Source organism: Aythya marila (genome assembly GCF_965140915.1).
Source record: "Aythya marila genome assembly, chromosome: 2".
NCBI lineage: Eukaryota > Metazoa > Chordata > Aves > Anseriformes > Anatidae > Aythya > Aythya marila.
Window position 1 is genome coordinate 66,179,315 of NC_139043.1, and position 19,074 is coordinate 66,198,388.

The following is a 19,074-nucleotide window of genomic DNA, read 5'->3' on the forward strand; positions in this document are numbered from 1 at the left end:
ATAATTTTCTTAACATATAAGCTTTTCTTCCACGCTTCTTAAAAGCATGTGTTCTTCAAGCACTACTCTTTGAGAAGCTAACTAAAATGTCCCTGAAGACAATTGAAATATTCACATTGATTTCTGTGGAGGTTACTCCACAAATTCAAAGAAGACTGTTAACTAAGCTAAAACAAGCTAAAAAAAAATGATCAAGACATTCTATTTAAGCACTTGTTTTCTTTTTTTTTTTTTTTTTTTTTTTATAGCTTACAGTTTATCAAAATTGTACATTCTGAAGTACTGTAATTATTTACTTCAACATAGCATACCCACTATGAGAAACTGGTCAATGACCCCTAAGTTATCTCCATCCTTTGGTATTTCAGTTGCAGAAAATGTCAGTTCTAAGCCCTAACAAACAATCCATTCTTCTTTGACCAATTTATACAACAAGTTGATATAAATGTGCTCATATATCCAGCTGCGGTATTTAAGAAGTCTGACCAAATAGACATATCAAAACGTAATTTTAGCCGAAGTTTAATTACATACAAACATTCCATTCAACTTTTAAAAATAATCACATAACCCAACCATATGACTACAGCTATGCTATCAAATCTGTAATCTTAACATGCAACAATATCAAGTAAATTTCACAGATACTTCCTATGAGGCATGTTTTAAAAAAAAAGTACAAGTTCGTTAAAGCTTAACTATATGGGAAATGAAACAAAATCCCAAACAAAACAAAACATATGCTGGGTGGAAGTGAGAAAAATAGAACAAGATACCATGCATATACTTTCAGATTCATTGTTTGAATTCAAACTCAATGTGGTTATTTAGCAAAATGTCCTTTTCCAAGCTATGGACCTATTCAGCAGAAACGATAAATAAAGTTTTATACAGCCTGAGAAAATCAAGCATAGCTTCTATACTGAACAACAACAACAACAAAAAAACTCTAAAATTGCCATGGTCTGCAAAAGTTAAGGGTCTGGCAGTTTCTTTATGAAACTTGAACTTCAAACTATTATGCCTTCTTCTCGCTCACCAATATTTATCTCTAAACCAATAAAACCGTTAGATAAAGTTTCCACTGTCCCAGAGATTTTTAGAAGATTTTCTTTGATAGGTCAGAAACTTGAAAACTTGCTCTTGTCAAAATATACTGATGGAAAGCAAATTTTCATTATTCCACCTTTTGTTTAAAATCTGACTTGCAAAGTGTACCACTACTTCCTACGTAAACCAAATACAGCTGAAACATATGAAAACACATGAAAATAACCTGAAAACATTATTCTAACAACAACTGCATTGGCATACTGTTGTCAATGTTACCATCAGCAGTGGATCTAAAAAAACTAAAGCTAACTGAAAAAAGCACAGCTTCTAAAATGGAATTACAAAATGACAAAACCCTTCCAACCCTACTGCATCCTAAATAAAAATTGCATCACATTAGATAAGAGCAGCATATGGAAAAAAGCAAGCAAGAATTTCTGCTGAATAGGGTCCTTAAAATGAGATACATAAAACAGGTGATCAAACAATGATTTATACACAAATTCTGTAGACTCTTACCACCAATGGGGTTAGCAGACTGTGATCCTGAACAAGTGTAAAGGCAGGATTAGGGTAGGGGTTTATAATCCATGAAGAGGGAGGGAGCACAGCAGATTTTAAAATGGATGGCAAATGGAAATAAGAAAGCTTTAGTCATTTCAGACAGGAAAAAAAGCCGCAAGGGGGTTATGCTAAAGCAGTGCTTTTAAGTAGCTTCCACAACTGAAGAACTAAGCTCAGATGCTATGTACAAAGCAGATGAAGCAAAGCTGCACAAGCAAATTACAATTCTTCAGCTTTCTAATCAATAACTGGGTAATACTGAAGAATTACATTTCAATTAAACATGAAAATGTAGCCTTCAAGTTACTTTAAAAGAATACTAAGTTGCCAAAGAAGTTCAAAAAATTCAACCGCTGAACAAAAAATACACAACAAGGCCAAAACATATTTTTAAGACAGACAGTAAAAGAGCTGAGTTACAAGTGATGTTGATGACAAAAAAAAAAAAAAAAAAAACTTTCACAATGGCACATCTGAAAAAGACTTGCATATAATTCTGGGTTTTCCTCTCTCATAATTTATTTGATGTCTAAAAGAAAGAATGTTTCCATTCAGAAATTTCATTCTTTTTCTGAATGAAGACTGTAATAAAATTTTAGCATGCCTTGCTGAACTACCTGGCAAGCAAACAGAAAAGAGGAAGGAAAAAATTGAACAATTTTTTCCATGGATAAAGTTAAAATTATGGAATACATATTGTATGCACATTTATTTTCTGCTACAAAAGTATTTTCTGCAAATCATTCTGATTTGCAACTCTTTCACTTAATGACCTTTGAACAAAAACACAGAATAGTTTTAACCCTAATTTTATATAAGGGTCTGTATGACAGTAGCTTTTTGTTTGTTTAAGAAATATAAGCTTAAATCTAATATGAAACTGTTCTCCTACTATAAGTAGAGGAGAAAAAATAATCCCGTGTGTGTGTATGGAACCTTCATGAATCTTGCTCCCCAAAATGCCGTGAAATTTTTCATTTATATAAAGAAGCAACACCCAAACAGCAGGTATACAGTGCCTGACAATTCTCCTCACCTGTCCATTCATATTTGCCCTGTTTATCTTCCTTAAAACATCTCAGAATTTTGTTCTCCCCCACTTACAGGTTATAATGAGCTAAACTGAAGGCATCCGTTCTGAACAGAAGTAGTGACAAAATGCTCTGAATTAAAAGAGCTCTATTCATATATTTAACTTTACACCATCTATGTAGACACACACACACCTAGTTATTTCAGTTATTTCAATATCAATTCAGCTTGTGGAAAAATGAATTTTCTAAAAAAAAAAAAAAAAAAAAAAAAAAAAAAAAAAAAAAGGTTGCTTCCCTGACCATATAGTTAGTTTAATGTGACACGACATTTAAATAGTAACCTAAAACTTCTCATATGATAAATGTAACATCTGCTCCCACCAACAGTTTATTAAATACCTTAAGAATTTATCAAATTTCTTCAAACTACAAGTATATTTTCAAAAAGCTTATTTCCCATCTTTCTTAATCCTAACAAAAAGAGCATTGCAGGTATTGCTCACTACTTTTCCTAATGGGATTTAATAAGACTTCCACCCTTGGTCCCTACATTATTAATTCAAATATTCTTTGCCTATGATATGGTTTAGTTATCTTAATACTGAAATAAAATAAGTCTTTCACAACCTTTGTCACAGATAATAACTAAGTTTTATTTTCAAGCTCTCATCCTACAAACAATCGTGGGATTAGATAACTGTGCAGAAGTTTACTTAAGGAGAATTTCTGTTACTGAAATTTGTTATGTTGTTTTATACTTAATAGTTCAGATTTTCTGAAAATTGTATTTCACAAAAAATGCAAGCATTGGAACAGATTTAATCCAACTGTAATTTATGGAAAACGAAGTCTATAATGCAAAACTGAATGGGAAGTACTCTAACATAAACATTTCTGCCATTAAACACAGAATTAAGGGGGTTTATTAAAGTAAAGTTGATATGGTTAGTCATGGCAAAAATAATAACAAAATTCAAAGCCCACATAACTTACTAGCTTTATAACATTTGTCTTGTCATACTATAGGATTGGTTAATTTACTTAAATTTTATCATTAGTTTCTTTTTCTTTCATTAATTACATTGCATTTCATTTAATTAAAAGATGCTCAATGCATTTCACTAAATGAGATGAAGGAAGTCTGAAAACTACAGGTAGGTTAGTCAGAAGACATCTGCTGCAGACATCAGATAACATGAACAGATTACTATAGGTCAGCCAGCACCAAAGAATGTGAAGCAGTCAGGTCTTTTTAATTAACAACAGACTGCTCAACTAGATCAGAAATTTTGCATTTGGTTTGGTTTCTAAGCACACACAGAAAACTGTTGTGGATCAGCTGATGTACAGTATGGTGTTTGTTTCAAACTTCGGATTTCAATGCAAGCTAAAGAATTAATAATAATAATGATCATAATCATGAAGTCAGGGTTTAGTGTTTTTTACTCCAAAGAAGAACTAAGTATAGGTAATCTCTGCAATACCAAAAATGAGTATACACCCAAGAGCTAGAGCCTAGCCTAAAATAAAAACTGGCATTTCTGGCTGAATAAGTAAGACTTTTTTGAAAAATGAAAGATTAGGTTTTAAAGCTAACATTGAAGGCACCATTCAGCCTACCCAATTTTCTGTATTACTTGTCGATATAGAATATGTAACTGACACAGATGTTTACTGGTATTGTGCGTTGGGTGGCAGGGGGGTGGGAAGGAGGGAAGAATGTTGAGAAGTTATAATTGAGGACAGTTTCATTTCCTGTTACTTTATCTATTTACTTTAACTGGCAAACTAAGACCTAGCCTAGTATTTTGCCCAGAGAAAAACAACATGAATCAGAAAAGCATGCAAATACCACTGACCCAAAACACTGAAAAAATACCTTCGTTTTTCTCTGGCGATGAAGAACCTAAGGCATAGAACAACAACTCAGTATGTAGCGCTTTTTTTGTTTTGTTTTTTAAACTTTGACTGTAGCCATTGGTCAATGAATATATGCTTAAGCATTTGGCCTCTTTATCAAATATATCTGAGAAACAGAAAATACATACGCTGAGACTGAGAGACCACTTTGGTTCTACTCCGTCCTCTGGAATCTGCTTTAGAGTTTCCAATACCAACAGACGGTGTTGAAAGCTTTGTTCGTACACGACCTATAAAATAAAATTTGCATTAAATGAGTTTTTCCACAGCAATGTAGAAAGCAATGTAGAAAGCATCGGTAGCATTTACTAATATTTTCTTATGTTTCTGTACATAAAAACGAAGCACAACATAACTGGTGAAAGTTCACTTGGGATAATTAGTAGATATTTGAACACCTTGAAAGACTTCAGAGTTGAGGGATCAAAATACTTCTAATGCTACATGCTTCAGTAAACAATTTACACATTACCATTTAAACGTGCTGAATTAGATCTCGATTCCTGTATAAATACGTTGATTACATTATAAAAAGGGAAAAGCGTGAAATACAATAGGCAATATATCCACTAATGTAGCACATACAGTCTTCTCATGATTACTTATGGCTGTAATTCTACTTTTGCTATCATCAACCACAAAATGAATCTTGATCATCTGTCAAGATTCATTTGATATCTGTCAAATAGGGTTCTCAGGCTTCTTCTTAGCTTCAGTATTCTTTTTATAAACCTGAATACTAGCTTTCCTATTACTGGGGATTCTACTGTCTTCTTGGCTTTGGTCATAGTGACTTCTGCTGGATTTTCCAATCCATTTGTTTACAGCAATTTGCAAAGTCTAAGTACATTTAAGTACATATAAGTGTCAGCATGATATAAAGAATACTACTCCTCTCAACAGACAGAAGAGCTGAGGAAGAACAACTAAAACAATGAATTCACTTCTCTCCAGTATGCCAAATGATCTTATCTCAGGGTTAAATCTTTCTGCATTATTAGCCATATTCCACTATGTTTAGTGAGTCTGGTGGAATTAACAAGGTTAGGAAGACCCTTGTTGGATGAGTTATGTGAGTTATAAGAAACCAAAGGATTATTCATAAAAAAAAAAAAAAAAAGAAAAAAAAAACTAGTAGAGTTCTGTACCGTTTCCTAAGCCTACTGTTTCCTCTCAAACAGTAAAAAAAGAAAAAACAAACAAAAAACCAAACACACAATGCTAACCATACTTCTTCTAAGTTTCATAAATGAAACCCAAAAAGCTTGTGCAAAACGGATCTAGCTCAGCAAGTAATCCACTTTTACAAATGGCATAATTAAAATGTTTTCTAGACACAGAGAGTCAATGTTTGACCCATAATAATTAGGTTGACAGACTGTTATTTAGTTCTAGCCTCTTTAAGCTTTCCACACCAGAATTTGGAGACCAACCAAGTTAATAATATTCATCCAAATAGAGGGAATCGCCATAGATGAGAGTCTATAAGAAGAGTATCAGGATAAAGGAGGTTATTCACTAAACTACTAGAAAACAATCTGTTAGCAAGACTAGTTAAACGAACTAGTCCAAACTCTACTAGTTATCCCCGTGCAATGGTAATGTTTTCCCACGAAATGCTGAGACTGCAAGGCATGTAACTGTGTTCAGAAATTGGCCCAAAAACATGGGAATACAGAGTGCCACTATTTCACTGCTATGTGAAATTACCAATTGGAACCTGGTTCAATTTCAAAGTAAAAACAACAATTTTTGCATTTGTAAGGCAAAAGAGTTCACTCACATTGAATCTCTCCATCCATTCACTAATGACAGGTTTAAACATTAACAGCACATTGAAAATTAATTACCAAGTCTCTACGAGATGAGGAATAGCAGCACTTGCTTCCCAGAGCATAAGCACATTTGATGAATTTTTGTGACAGAATTTGCTTAAAAAAAAAAAAAAGACCTATAAAGCTCCTATATTTTCACACTGAAAATGTTAAGCAATTACACTTCTATTGCAGATGAGTACTTCAGAATTAAAATAAAAGCAAAAGAATTTTTAAAATACTATGACAACCAAGTATTAGATGCATAAGCTATCTGAAGTTATGAATCTCCACAAAGCCCCAGAAAGACCACATTCTACTTTCAAAGCTTAATTTGTATCAATGGAAATATGAAGCAGAAAATATTAGCTGTTCTAACAAAATATTTTCTTACCATCTTCAGAAGCTGTTCCTAAACAGAAAAAAAATAATAAAATACATGATATTCAAAACAGTACTGTGTCTTCAATTCCTTTTTTGAGATTAATGTTATGAATCTGGAGAAATTTTTATCAAGTCAGGAAGAACTCCAAAGCTTGTGTTGCAACTCCATTATTGAACTGAAGCAGAATTATCAAGAAACATCCATACTACACTTTTAGTGTTTTACAGTAAGTTAATACATAGCACCGCCTTCCAAATTTGTCACTAAACCATGGGAAACAAAAATAGGGGAAAAAAAACTAAGCCAATTAAATGAGATCCTGATCAAAACAGACATTACAAATATTCTAGTACCAGCTCTTTTGAAAAAATAAGACATACTATTCTAAATCATCTCTGAGAAAAACACCAAAAGAACAGCGTTTTCCACACTGGACAGTGATATTTCAATAGAAAGTGAAGGAGTATTACTGTGAATTAAGTCTGTGACTATTCTAAAAAATCTACATATATATATCAAGTTTGCCCAGAAAAGTGATTAGATATGAACTGAGCATGCTGTAACCAGATCGCACTTGAAGAAGTATGCCATGTTTAACAAGGATAGATTGACAAAATGAGCCAGACAAATCTGACATCAGTACATATGAATTTATGAGAAACTATCCGAACTCTAAGGTCTCTTGAAATAGATCTGCTTATTATGAAAAATGTATATACACTATCAGTGATAAAAATGGATTAAAAATCAAAAGGGTAATCCCATTTTTGGGAATTCTATACTGCTCTTGCCTTTTAGGAGAACTCTAATGATTAGTACCTTCTGCTATCCTGAATCTTCCTAGCACTGACTTACTCATATTATAGTATCCTTGAGCCACTCCCTCTAAAATGTTGCTTGGTGTAAATTTTGATCCTTCTTCACAAAATCAGTTACAGAAATATTTATGCAGGTGATCCTCAGTTTTCCCAAATCAAATTTGTTTGTCTGCCTTAAGAAACAAAACAAAACAAAAACTAACCAAACAAAAACAACAACAACCACCAAAAAATAATGTTCTTCTACAGCTGCATCTTGGAAAACTGTTCTCAGCAACATCTAAGCCAGACTAACAGAGCTAGCTTGTCCTAGAAGGGGGAGTTCTGCTTCTCCTTTCTCTATCTTTGTGCCTGGTTTAGACAGCTGAAAGATCACTATCAGTTCCAAGAGCTAAAAGAAAAACAAAAAAAAACAAACAAACAAAAAAAAACAATAATAATAATAAAAAAAAAACAAACACAGCAAAATGTACTATTCATTTCTGCTTTATGTAATGAATTTTCCAGAGTTTGTTCAGCTCCAGTGGTTCATAACAGAGTATTACGAAGAACTAGTGAAAGATTAGTGGCAGAAGGAAAAACAATTATTTCTTGCAGGTAGCAGTTAGATCAGATCATAAACCACAGTTTGAGAGTCAAGGTGTGTTCATTTTGTCTTGCATGTCATCTCTACAGATTATTCTATAGAAAAAAAATGTTGCTCTGATCAACTGTGTAGCACTTTCCCTACTTCTAAACAGATGTGCAGGACACCTGCCACTAGGTGTGACTACTGGTCTCAATAAAAGAAAAAGCCTATATACGTGTCCATCAGAAATTTTACTCCTGGTGAAAATGTGCAAAAACTAATAAAAGTAAATAAACATTTGGCACAGACAGCCTAAATCTAATGCACCACAAGGAAATCTGATATGGAAGTAAGACACATAAGAAAGACACTACAACACTGCATGAGAAAAATCGTATCTTATTAAAGTATGCTCGCCATTTGCAATACTCCTAAATGGCTAAAATTCTTTCCCAACGTAGGTCTTGAAACTGAAGATCTGCACTTTCATATCGCTTGGGATTCAGGGTTTTCAGAGGTCTACCTTCCTACTGCTTTCATTTCTATGCGTATTTTGTACAATTATTTCCTCAGGAGACTCAGTAATCTAAGAAAAGGAAAACAATACCTGCCTTGCTTCCAGTAAATTGCTCGTTCTTCAAAGCATATATTGTTAAAATACATATGCCAAAAATTATGAATTAAGTAGCAAACATAGTTGACTTATAAAGTGTTCCCCAGCAATAAATTACAATCAGAATTATCAAGCCTCAAGCTGGGACTCTGTCACTTCATTATATGGAAAGTAATACTTGCACACACCTGAAATAGTATAATGAGCGCTATAAGAAACCTGATTCTCTGTGGTTTTGCAGTTAGGATAAAAACATATGCCAACTCCTTCCATGAGTTTTAAGAAAGTTAGCACTCAAGTTTAGCTGGAATACTTGGTAAACAATTTAAATGGGTAGTTCCTCTTAATAAACTATTACTGAATAGAATTACATAGGATTATATGACTTAGAGATACTTTAAATTATGTGGTTAAAACAGATTCTGATGGAGTACTTTTAAAAGTAAGATTTTACTTTTATTTTAAAAGCACATAATTATCTGCCTCTTCTGCTGTTCTGCCAAAAAGTCAAAAAAAAAAAAAAAAAAAAAAAGACCTTAAAGGTGAAACTATGGAAGAACTAATGAAACTAGAGCTAGTTAAGGCATTTATTCATTACAGAATTGATCTGTAATTAACAGAGCTTTCATTTATTTTTTTTAAATGGGAGTAATATCCAATTTCTGATAAAGTTTCTGTTGCTTATACAGATCATTCAAAACAACAAATACATATATACAACATACATATTAAGACAAAGATTGCATAGGCATTAGTGAAATACTACAGTATTTGTTAATCAGACATGCAGTAAACATCAAATATTTCACATAAAAGACACTAAAATAATTAATAGAATTAGAAGGCAGACTAAATAATTTCTTACCATCCATCTTGTCAGAAGTATCCTCTTTGTTGAAAAAGTAGACAAAGAAACATGGAAAACTTAGTGTGTTAGAATAAAGGTGTTCACAGCAGAGTCATAAAATATTAATTAAGGAAAATACATTAATATTAAATCAGCAGACATGTCTATATAATTTGTGCATGTATAAGCTAACTTAAGTAAAATTGGTTTCCCTCAGCCCAAGGTATTACAGAATGGGGTACAAGTACCCTGCAAGGGATACTGAATCTTCTCTGTATTACCCAGATTTGAGCAAGCCCTTATATTAAGATATTAATCAACTGTTTCTTGCTTGGTGTTCAACAGTTACTGAAATATCAATATACGTTTATGCCATTACAGAACTACAATATTTCAATTTTCTACAAGACTTGGTACTTCACATGAAGTCCCTTCATTGGGTAAGGGACAGAACAGCAATAAACATCACAATAAAGACAAAGGCAAAATGGGAGAAAGTTCCACTCTAGTTTAAAACATTAAAGATTTACCAGTTCAGTGGGAATGCAGTGCATACTCTGACAGTATAAATCAGAATTAAAATATTTAATGTGAGATACACAATTACAGCTCAAGTCTCCTTAAAAAGGACATTAATAATTGACTAGCTTTGCTATCCTTAACATTCAGAATATCTAAAGTAGAGAATGTCCTCCTGCTTCTAGAACAGGTCTTAAACAACAACAACAAAATAAAAACTACAAGAGCATACAGATACAAATAAGAATTATTCTATTAATAATGAAGTGGGAAGGGGTAAGTGGAGACAATTACAATCATGCTTATGAACTAGTTGTCTGAGGCTCTACAATTTTCAGTGGTTTAATCAACAGGTAGATGTTTCTCTTTAAATAAACATGAGAATGTGTCAGGATGAAATTGAAAAGTACTCCTTTTGCGTGGTTCTAAATAAACCTTTGTCTCCTTCACTATTACTACCCTCATACCATCCATAATAGGATTTAACTTTTCTTCTTTCTATTGCTAGTATCACATTATGTTATCACTTCAATTCAACACTGTATTCTTTTCTACATCTTTCCGGACTACATCTGCCAGAAAGACAAATATTTCCAGCTATTCAAATCCGTCAAGAAAAAGCTGACTTGGACTTACTGTCCATGTATTCACCACTCCCCATCTACAAACCACAACAAGAATATGCTGTTTCTTTATCTCGATTATTTCCCTGAATAACACCACCACCGTTTACTTCCTTGAAAACCTCTGTGCTTTTCTCAACCCCCGCTTCTGAAATTATTGGCATAAACCACACATTGCCTAAGACACTATGAAAAAACGAACAACAACAAAAAATATTCTAAGAGCTAAATTTCTGTGAAACTTCTAAGAATGAAATAGTCCCTGTTTTCTGCTTGACATTTCTCCATGCTACTCTTCCTTCTGCTACTGTGTTCCTTGTCACTTCTATTTTCCCATGATAAGTCAACTTCAGCTTCATCTATGACTCAGAATACATCCTGTTGCACTCCAAAACAAACTAAGCAACACTCTCATCTTGAAGAATAATCATCCCACCTATTTCTGACTTTTAGAGATTAAGTTGGGAGGAACTGAGAATTCCCTCAAGTGATAACGACAACAAGCCTATCTCCTCCACCAAGCAAACTGAGCAGCCTAACTTTGATGTCCGTCTTCTTCCCAGCAGGTTCTGATTCACACTGTGGGCACTAGAGGGAGCCCGCACTCCTATGTTAAAGACCTGTTTTAAGGAGACAATTCAGCAGCACTGCCAATACTCAAACTTGGTCCTAAAATCAGTGAAGTTTAGACCACTTCAAGTAGGAATCGATGACAAAACAATCAACGTTGGGAGGAGTATAGAAGTGTTGTCAGGGCCTGCAGGGACATGACAAGGAAGGCTAAAGCCCACCTAGAGATGAGGCTTACAGAAGAGATAAAAGATAAAAAAAAAAAAAAAAACTTCTTATTAAATATGTAAACAGTAAAAGGAAGACTAGGGATAATGTGGGTCCCTTGCTGAACGAGGGGGTCTCCAGGCAACGGGAGACACCAAGAAGGCAGAGATACCGAATGCTTTCTTTGCTTCATTCTTTGCTTCAAGGACTCCCCACCGGGACTCCTTGGTCCTGGAGGGAAGAGTAAGAGTCTGGGAAGTGGATATCTTCCCCCTTGTTGATGAGGGAGTGGTTCAGGAGCATCTGAGTGGGCTCAATGCCCACAAATCCATGGCTCCCGATGGGATGCATCCACGTGTGCTAAGGGAGATGGCAGAGATGATTGCCGAACCGATCTCTATCATCTTTGAAAGGTCCTGGAGAACAGGAGAGGTGCCTGAAGATTGGAGGAGAGCCAATGTCACTCCGGTCTTCAAGAAGGGCAAGAAGGAGGATCCGGGAAACTACAGGCTAGTCAGTCTCACCTCTGTACCTGGAAAGGTATTGGAGCAGCTTGTTCTAGATGCCATCTCCAAGCAATTGGAAGAGAAGAAGGTTATGAGGAGTAGTCAGCATGGATTCACCAAGGGGATGTTGTGCTTGACCAACCTCATTGCCTCCTTTGATGGCATCACCAGCTGGGTAGATGAGGGGAGAACAGTGGATGTCATCTACCTTGACTTTAGCAAGGCTTTCGATACTGTCTCCCATGACATCCTGATAGCAAAGCTGAGAAAGTGTGGGACAGATGAGTGGACAGTAAGGTGGGTTGAGAACTGGCTGACTGGTCGAGCTCAGAGGGTGGTGATCGGTGGCGCAGAGTCCGTCTGGAGACCTGTGACTAGCGGTGTTCCCCAGGGGTCAGTGCTGGGTCCAGTCTTGTTCGACATCTTCATCAACGACCTTGATGAGGGAATAGTGTCTGCCCTCAGCAAGTATGCCAATGACACAAAACTGGGAGGAGTGGCTGACACGCCAGAAGGCTGTGCTGTCATTCAGCGAGACCTGGACCAGCTGGAGAGATGGGCAGGAAGAAACCAAATGAGGTTTAATAAGAGCAAGTGTAGAGTCCTGCACCTGGGAAGGAACAACCACATGTATCAGTACAGGCTGGGGGATGACCTGCTGGAGAGGAGCTCTGCGGAGAAGGACCTGGGGGTCCTGCTGGACAACAGGTTGACCACGAGCCAACAGCATGCCCTCGTGGCCAAGAGGGCCAATGGGATCCTGGCGTGCATTAGGAGGAGTGTGGCCAGCAGGTCAAGGGAGGCAATCCTCCCCCTCTACTCTGCCCTGGTCAGGCCTCACCTGGAGTACTGTGTCCAGTTCTGGGCTCCCCGGTACAAAAAAAGACAGGGATCTCCTGGAAAGAGTCCAGTGGAGGGCCACAAAGATGATACAGGGCCTGGAGCATCTTCCTTATAAGGAAAGGCTGAGAGACCTGGCTCTGTTCAGCCTTGAGAAAAGAAGACTGAGAGGGGATCTCATCAATGTGTATAAATACCTGAGGTGTGGGGGACAGAGGGATTTGGCCAACCTCTTTTCAGTGGTTTGAAGGGATAGGACAAGAAGTAATGGTCACAAGATAGAGCACAGGAAGTTCTGCACCAACATGCTAAAGAACTTCTTCATATTGAGTCTGACTGAGCACTGGAACAGGCTGCCCAGGGAGGTTGTGGAGTCTCCTTCTGTGGAGATATATAAGGCCCGTCTGGATGCCTACCTGGGCAACCTGCTCTAGGGAACCTGCTTTGGCAGGAGGGTTGGACCCAATGATATTTCAAGGTCCCTTCCACCCCCTTCAATTCTGTGAACTCATTTAAAATAGTTTTTAACTAAAATTATAATTAAAGAACACAACCGAAATGAAAAACATAGCATAAGTGTATACTATCATCTCCCAGAACATAACATCAATTGAAAAGTAAAGGTTAAAAATTTTTGAAAAGGTTAAATTCAAAAAATGTTGTTTATAATATATGTATGAACTTCTCTGCCTCTCCTGTGATCATGTTTGACAATACAGCTATTAGAACTTGCACCATTGGCAATCTAGCAGGTATACATGTTCAGAAGAAAAACTAGCCAGTTGTTACTGTTTTTTTTTTTTAAACACTGAACTTCTCCCCTATACTATGGATAGCCTAAAGAAAAACAAAAAACAAAAACAGAAACATAGAATAATAGAATCTCCCGAGTTGGAAGGGACTCAGTAATCCTTGTGAGTCTAACTCCTGGCTCCACATAGGACCACCCACAAATCAAACCCTACGTCTGAGAGCATTGTCCAAACACTTCTTGAACCCTGACATGCTCACTGCTGTGACCACATTACTGGGGAGCCTGTTCCAGCACCCAACTACCCTCTCAGTGACATGCCTCATGTTCCTTTATTCTCCCCACAGGCTGTTTTAATTTAATCTAGGAAGTTCTAGTATCTAAAAACCACCACTACCAGAAGTGTTTTCCCACTAGCTTGTAATCTTTAGAACTTTCTAACAGCAAGCATTCCTATCAATGAAGATTATCACCTAGATAAAAACTTGCATGCTGTTTCATGAACATGCTTCAGAAGATTCCTCTGAAATCAGCATTGTATACTGTTGTGTAAAACTACTCTTGTATTACATGAAGCAGCCACTTCTTAACACAAAGATGTCTCATTAGCTGACTATTTTACAACAATGCTAAAGAGATGAGAAAAAACAGGAAGTCAAGAGTTCTGACGTCGACTTCCTGATTACTTCTGGAAGCAAAAAAAGCCATGATCACCACCTGCTGTTAACTGAAGCTATCACTGTCCAATGCTTAGTATAATTCCAGATTAACACATTTAAAGATCATAGTACGGATATATGTTTTACATCAGCATTCTTCCAGCACAAGAAAAAAAAAAATCCAGCAAAATCAGCAACTTACACAAGAAGACATCTTCTTTTGCAACATTCCAACAAAACTAACAGTGACAGTTTTTCAAAAAAAAAGCAGCATCTTCCCATAGCTTCTTAATGTAAAGCCTCAAAAAATATTTCACAGTGTAGTAAAGATGTTTCTCTCACCTAGTGAAGCGTAAGATCCTGGAGGTAGACCAGCTGCTGACAAGCGCCCAGCTCCAGCTGTCTGTCCAGCAGCATGGCGAGCCTTTGCACCTGCGGCAGCATTAACATCAATGTCACTGCGAGACCTCTGCAGGGTTCCTGGGCTTGGAACATTCTTGTTGCTGCCTGAAACTAACAAACAAGCAAATTAGCTGGTAAGAAATAGAATGAATTTTATTTGCAAGGTTAGTGTTTTCTACTACCACATCATACCTGCAAAAACTACAGAAAGCAATGTCATATAATGTAAATCAAGTCAATATAAACACAGGATTAAAAAGGCATTAAGCAAAAAAAATGTGCCCAAGAGGTAGCAAAATACTAGAATTTTAGCCATGAAGTGCAGATAAAGAACAGTTCATTTTACATTATTAAAAATCTTAAGGACAAAATATTACTTTTTAACAGTATGTGCTCCTCCCCCCCCCCCAATATAAATTAGGTAATAATGGACATTTCTGAGGGTTGTTACATTACTAAATTCTTCACAAATGTAACAAAATTCACAGCATCCTTTGTGATACTGAGAGAAGATAACATTTCCACACCAGCTAAAGTAAAGCCTTGTGCAAGCTGAATGAATACTATGAGTTACTTTGGGCTTAATCTTTTATAAAATGTTTTTTATTCACTTCCTGTTACGTGTCAAAAGTTAACTACTCTCTTAAGTTAACTTTCATTGGTTTCTCCCCCATAATTGTTTCAGTATTCAGAAAACAAGCACTCTCATTTTTACAAGTGGCCAGTAATTGAGTTCTGTGATTTCCTTGGCTAGAATTACAAAGACATCCTGTAAAAACAGAACAAAGATTCAACTCTGAGAACTCAAGACAAAAATTGAACTGTTTCAATCTACGTTTTTTTTATGTGGTGGTTTTTATTTATTTATTTTTTTTTTAGAATCCCTTCTCCATAAAGAACAGCAGCTACTTGGGAATAAATGAAAGATATAAGGAGTCCTTCAGATCCAATTGTGATAAGCCTGATTATAACAAATGGACAACAGAATAACGCTTCATTTCTTTGAGAATGACAACTCCGTGACAGCTCTAAAAGATTATTAATGAATGGTTCCAATACAGAGCAAATTATGTTTCTTACTTTCAACAACTGAAAAATACATAAAATCTGAGCATAAAAACCATAAAACACAATAAAAAATTTAAGTTGCATTTTAAACTTATAATTCAAAGAATTTTAAAGAACAAGCGTTGTGTGCTTATATAGCATAGGTTTACCTCTGCCTGCAAGGCTTGCTGGGCTGGCTGCAGACCATTTAGAAGATAGAGGACGACTGGAAGAAAAAAATTCAATAAACCCAGTTAGTAAGGGCTTTTAAAAATGTGTCTGGTATATCAGATCCAAAAAGCAACAACACACAAGTGAACTGAGAGGGAAAACACAATGTGTTCTGTTGTGTTGTTTTTTTTCCCTCTTTCCCTTCTACTTTTCCTCAATAATTTGGAGAAAAATTACATACAGACTGCTAAGGTAAACACAATCATCTTACTAGATTATCTTTTATCTTTCATCTTATTATATTATCTTTTACATTTTATAGACTAACATCTTCATCATAAAGCATTCATCCTTTGATAAATACTAAGCATACTTTGCTAATACAAAGTTCCAGTCACAAACATTTAAGGTAACCACTACATTGTTTCAACCACAGGCTTGATCTTCTAAATCATCCATCATACAAAAATATTGGGAGCTAAACAAAAAGATTGATGTAAAAGATTGAAAGAAATTATGCTGTGTCTGCAGTAACAGCAAAAAGAGGTGAATCATTTGTAAGCCTTCTCCAGTCCCATAACTTAGAATTCGGTTACAAATTAAGAAGAAATATGCTGGAACCACAAAGCAGCTAGACTTAATTCTCCCTGTTTGACTGCTAGAGGTTCCCATGGTTCATTAAAGAAAAAAAAAAAAAAAAAGCATGTCTCTTCCTATATGTTTTCTCTCCATTTTCCCCCTTAACTTTTACTGCAAAAGCTGGTAGTTGGCAAAGCATAATCGTACAGTCTACTTAAGTTCAACTGTGAGCCCTTCCAGTTGCCTGGTTCGAAATGCTGAGATGCAGCCAGCAGGAACAGAGAAAGGCAGAAGTCTAACAGAACAAAGTAGAAGATAGATGAGCAAAACAGTGAGTGGCATGATACTTTATTTCTTGATTCATCTGTAGCCATCTAAATACCTCCTTGGGAAGGTCTGTAGTCATTTCATCAATAGTCAAACTAAAACCATGCAGTCTAGAGTCTCAGTTTTAAGTCAGGCAAGAGAAAAAAAAAAACTGGGAAAAAAAAGCCTTTCTAAATTTAATACTGGGGGTGGTGTTGGATGTTGCATAATACTGTACATTTACCTGAGTTACTAGCTCAGGTGCTCAAAGGTAATATGGAAGTCAGAATTGTTTGGTAACTCTTCATGAAATATCAAGTTTTTGCAGCTTAATATAAACTATCCAATCCAGTGCTTTCCTGACATTAATAACTGCTGTTTTGGAGATACTTTGCTGCAAGTAAATCCTGCATACATCCTTACAAGGAGCTCCAAATAGAAGACACAGACAATTGTTACAATTTCAGCGTTTACACAATCTACTGTGACTGACATTTCATTAAATCAGTTTCATATAGGTAGAGCTGGTTTTGTAAGAAAAACTTCCTCATCCCATAATTCAATTTAAAATTATTGTCAATCCACGATCAAGAAAATTTCTAAGTACAGGGGTTCAAAAATCATGAAGGATCAGACTTATAGCAAAACCACACCCATAAGTTAGCAAATGCAGGGAGAACTCAGTAACTATATTAGAAGCTAGAAATTTAACAGTGTTAAATGGGGAAAATAACATGCATCTTAATGCAAAATTACTGAAAACTCAGTTGAAATGTATTTGCAATATCTTATTTTCTCTTAGTTCTCATTTTACCCCTTCCTTTCTGTATTGTTTATGTTCAAACAATTGGCAACTTGTATATCCTGCAATAGAGGAAGTAACACTTCCCTGAGAATTTAAGAATATTAAGATTCCAGGTTCTCTGGAACTTAGTTTTTAATGTTTCATTATTAGTAAATTGTTAACGATACTCTGATTTTCAGATAGGCAATACAGATTAATTTAAGTAAGAGCAATTGGTCTTTGAATAAACTTTTTTTTTTTTCCTTTGAGAAAGCTTTTATTTGTTTAGATTCAGAAATAGTTGTGTGACTCTTACTTGAGGCTCTCCTGAGAGCTGGAGGATGACCTGTCTGACTGAGGGAGAGATGCTATACTGCCAGAGTTCTTTAAGTAGGTCTGGAGGCTTCTTTGATAAGGTGGTTCGAGAGAGTTGTATAGAGTTTCTGCTTCACTAGGAAAGTGATTTCTAAGACCCAGGTAAGCCCTGCAAAATAAGAGAATAACCAAATATAATTGCTCTATTTTCTTCAAAATATAGTCAGAAAGTAAAAGATGACAAGTCTTTCAGGAAAGGAACTCAGATCGAAAATATGTAATACGCACAACTTTGCTCACCGAATCATAAAAAAGCATGAAAAATTGACTGAATTAATATTTTTAAAGTAACTCTATCCTCTGAAACTCTCAGGTTCACTTACTGGTTCCAAGGATAACCAAGAGAAATTCTCTAGTCCACCCAACCAGTCAAAGCACTGCAGTTTTTTGATGGAGTTCATTCACAGAACAAATGAATGATTATACAGCAATATCAACTTTTATCACTCCTGTTTCAGAAGAATCCTCGAATGCTGTAAGAGGGTAGTAATTTCCTCAACTTTTAGAACATTTTTTTTTGTGTGTGTGACAGAAAATGGGAATCAATTCAAGACTCCAAGAAAAGAAATGTCACTTTTCAACCTAACTTGTTCCCTCTTCTTCAGAGGTGATCAGCCAAATATGGCTGATACATACTGTATTATTTAGACTCTTCTATCCCTCAGGTAAAACTGCCAAATTTTCAGAACAAAAAGTAGTCGAAACTTACTTTCTTGCCTCCACTCTTGCTTCTGCATCAGCATCGTGAATGCCTTTCTTGATCGTTTCAACTAAGACTGCAGCATGCCTAGAAGATGGACATTCTTTGTACTATTTTGCTTCTACAAATTCAATTTGAAATAGAAGATTTACTTAGAGAAATACTAAATAAAATAATAGCTGAGAGAGTAGTTCTAAGGTATGAAATAAACGAATGCTTAAGCACAACATTGACGTGCACCTTCTGTAGAGGCTTAAGTAAGCTTCTAGCAATTTCCTCATCTGAAGGTAGCATCTATATCTTCTGAAGAAGTAAAAAACCTGTGATCATGGCAAGCAGAAGTTAAAAAATAATTAAAAAAAAAAACAAAAAAAAAACACATAACAGACCAAGGCATACTTTTCATTTTCTTCAACAAA

General features: G+C 35.6%; 1 protein-coding gene across 12 annotated transcripts in view; it reads right to left on the bottom strand.

Moving 5' to 3' along the window:
- The window catches only part of CLASP2 (cytoplasmic linker associated protein 2), a 136,708-nt gene that overhangs the window by 39,579 nt on the left and 78,055 nt on the right, over positions 1-19,074 (bottom strand). For 8 of the 12 annotated variants that reach the window (XM_082754919.1, XM_082754920.1, XM_082754929.1 and 5 more), the window contains 7 exons: positions 18,665-18,742; positions 17,897-18,064; positions 15,911-15,966; positions 14,634-14,804; positions 9,635-9,658; positions 6,780-6,797; positions 4,700-4,801 (listed from right to left, as the gene is read on the bottom strand). In XM_082754919.1, coding sequence (XP_082611045.1) covers positions 4,700-4,801; positions 6,780-6,797; positions 9,635-9,658; positions 14,634-14,804; positions 15,911-15,966; positions 17,897-18,064; positions 18,665-18,742 — 617 coding nt within the window. The remainder of the gene's footprint in view (positions 1-4,699; positions 4,802-6,779; positions 6,798-9,634; positions 9,659-14,633; positions 14,805-15,910; positions 15,967-17,896; positions 18,065-18,664; positions 18,743-19,074) is intronic. The other 4 variants (XM_082754928.1, XM_082754926.1, XM_082754923.1 and 1 more) reach the window with 2 other exon arrangements.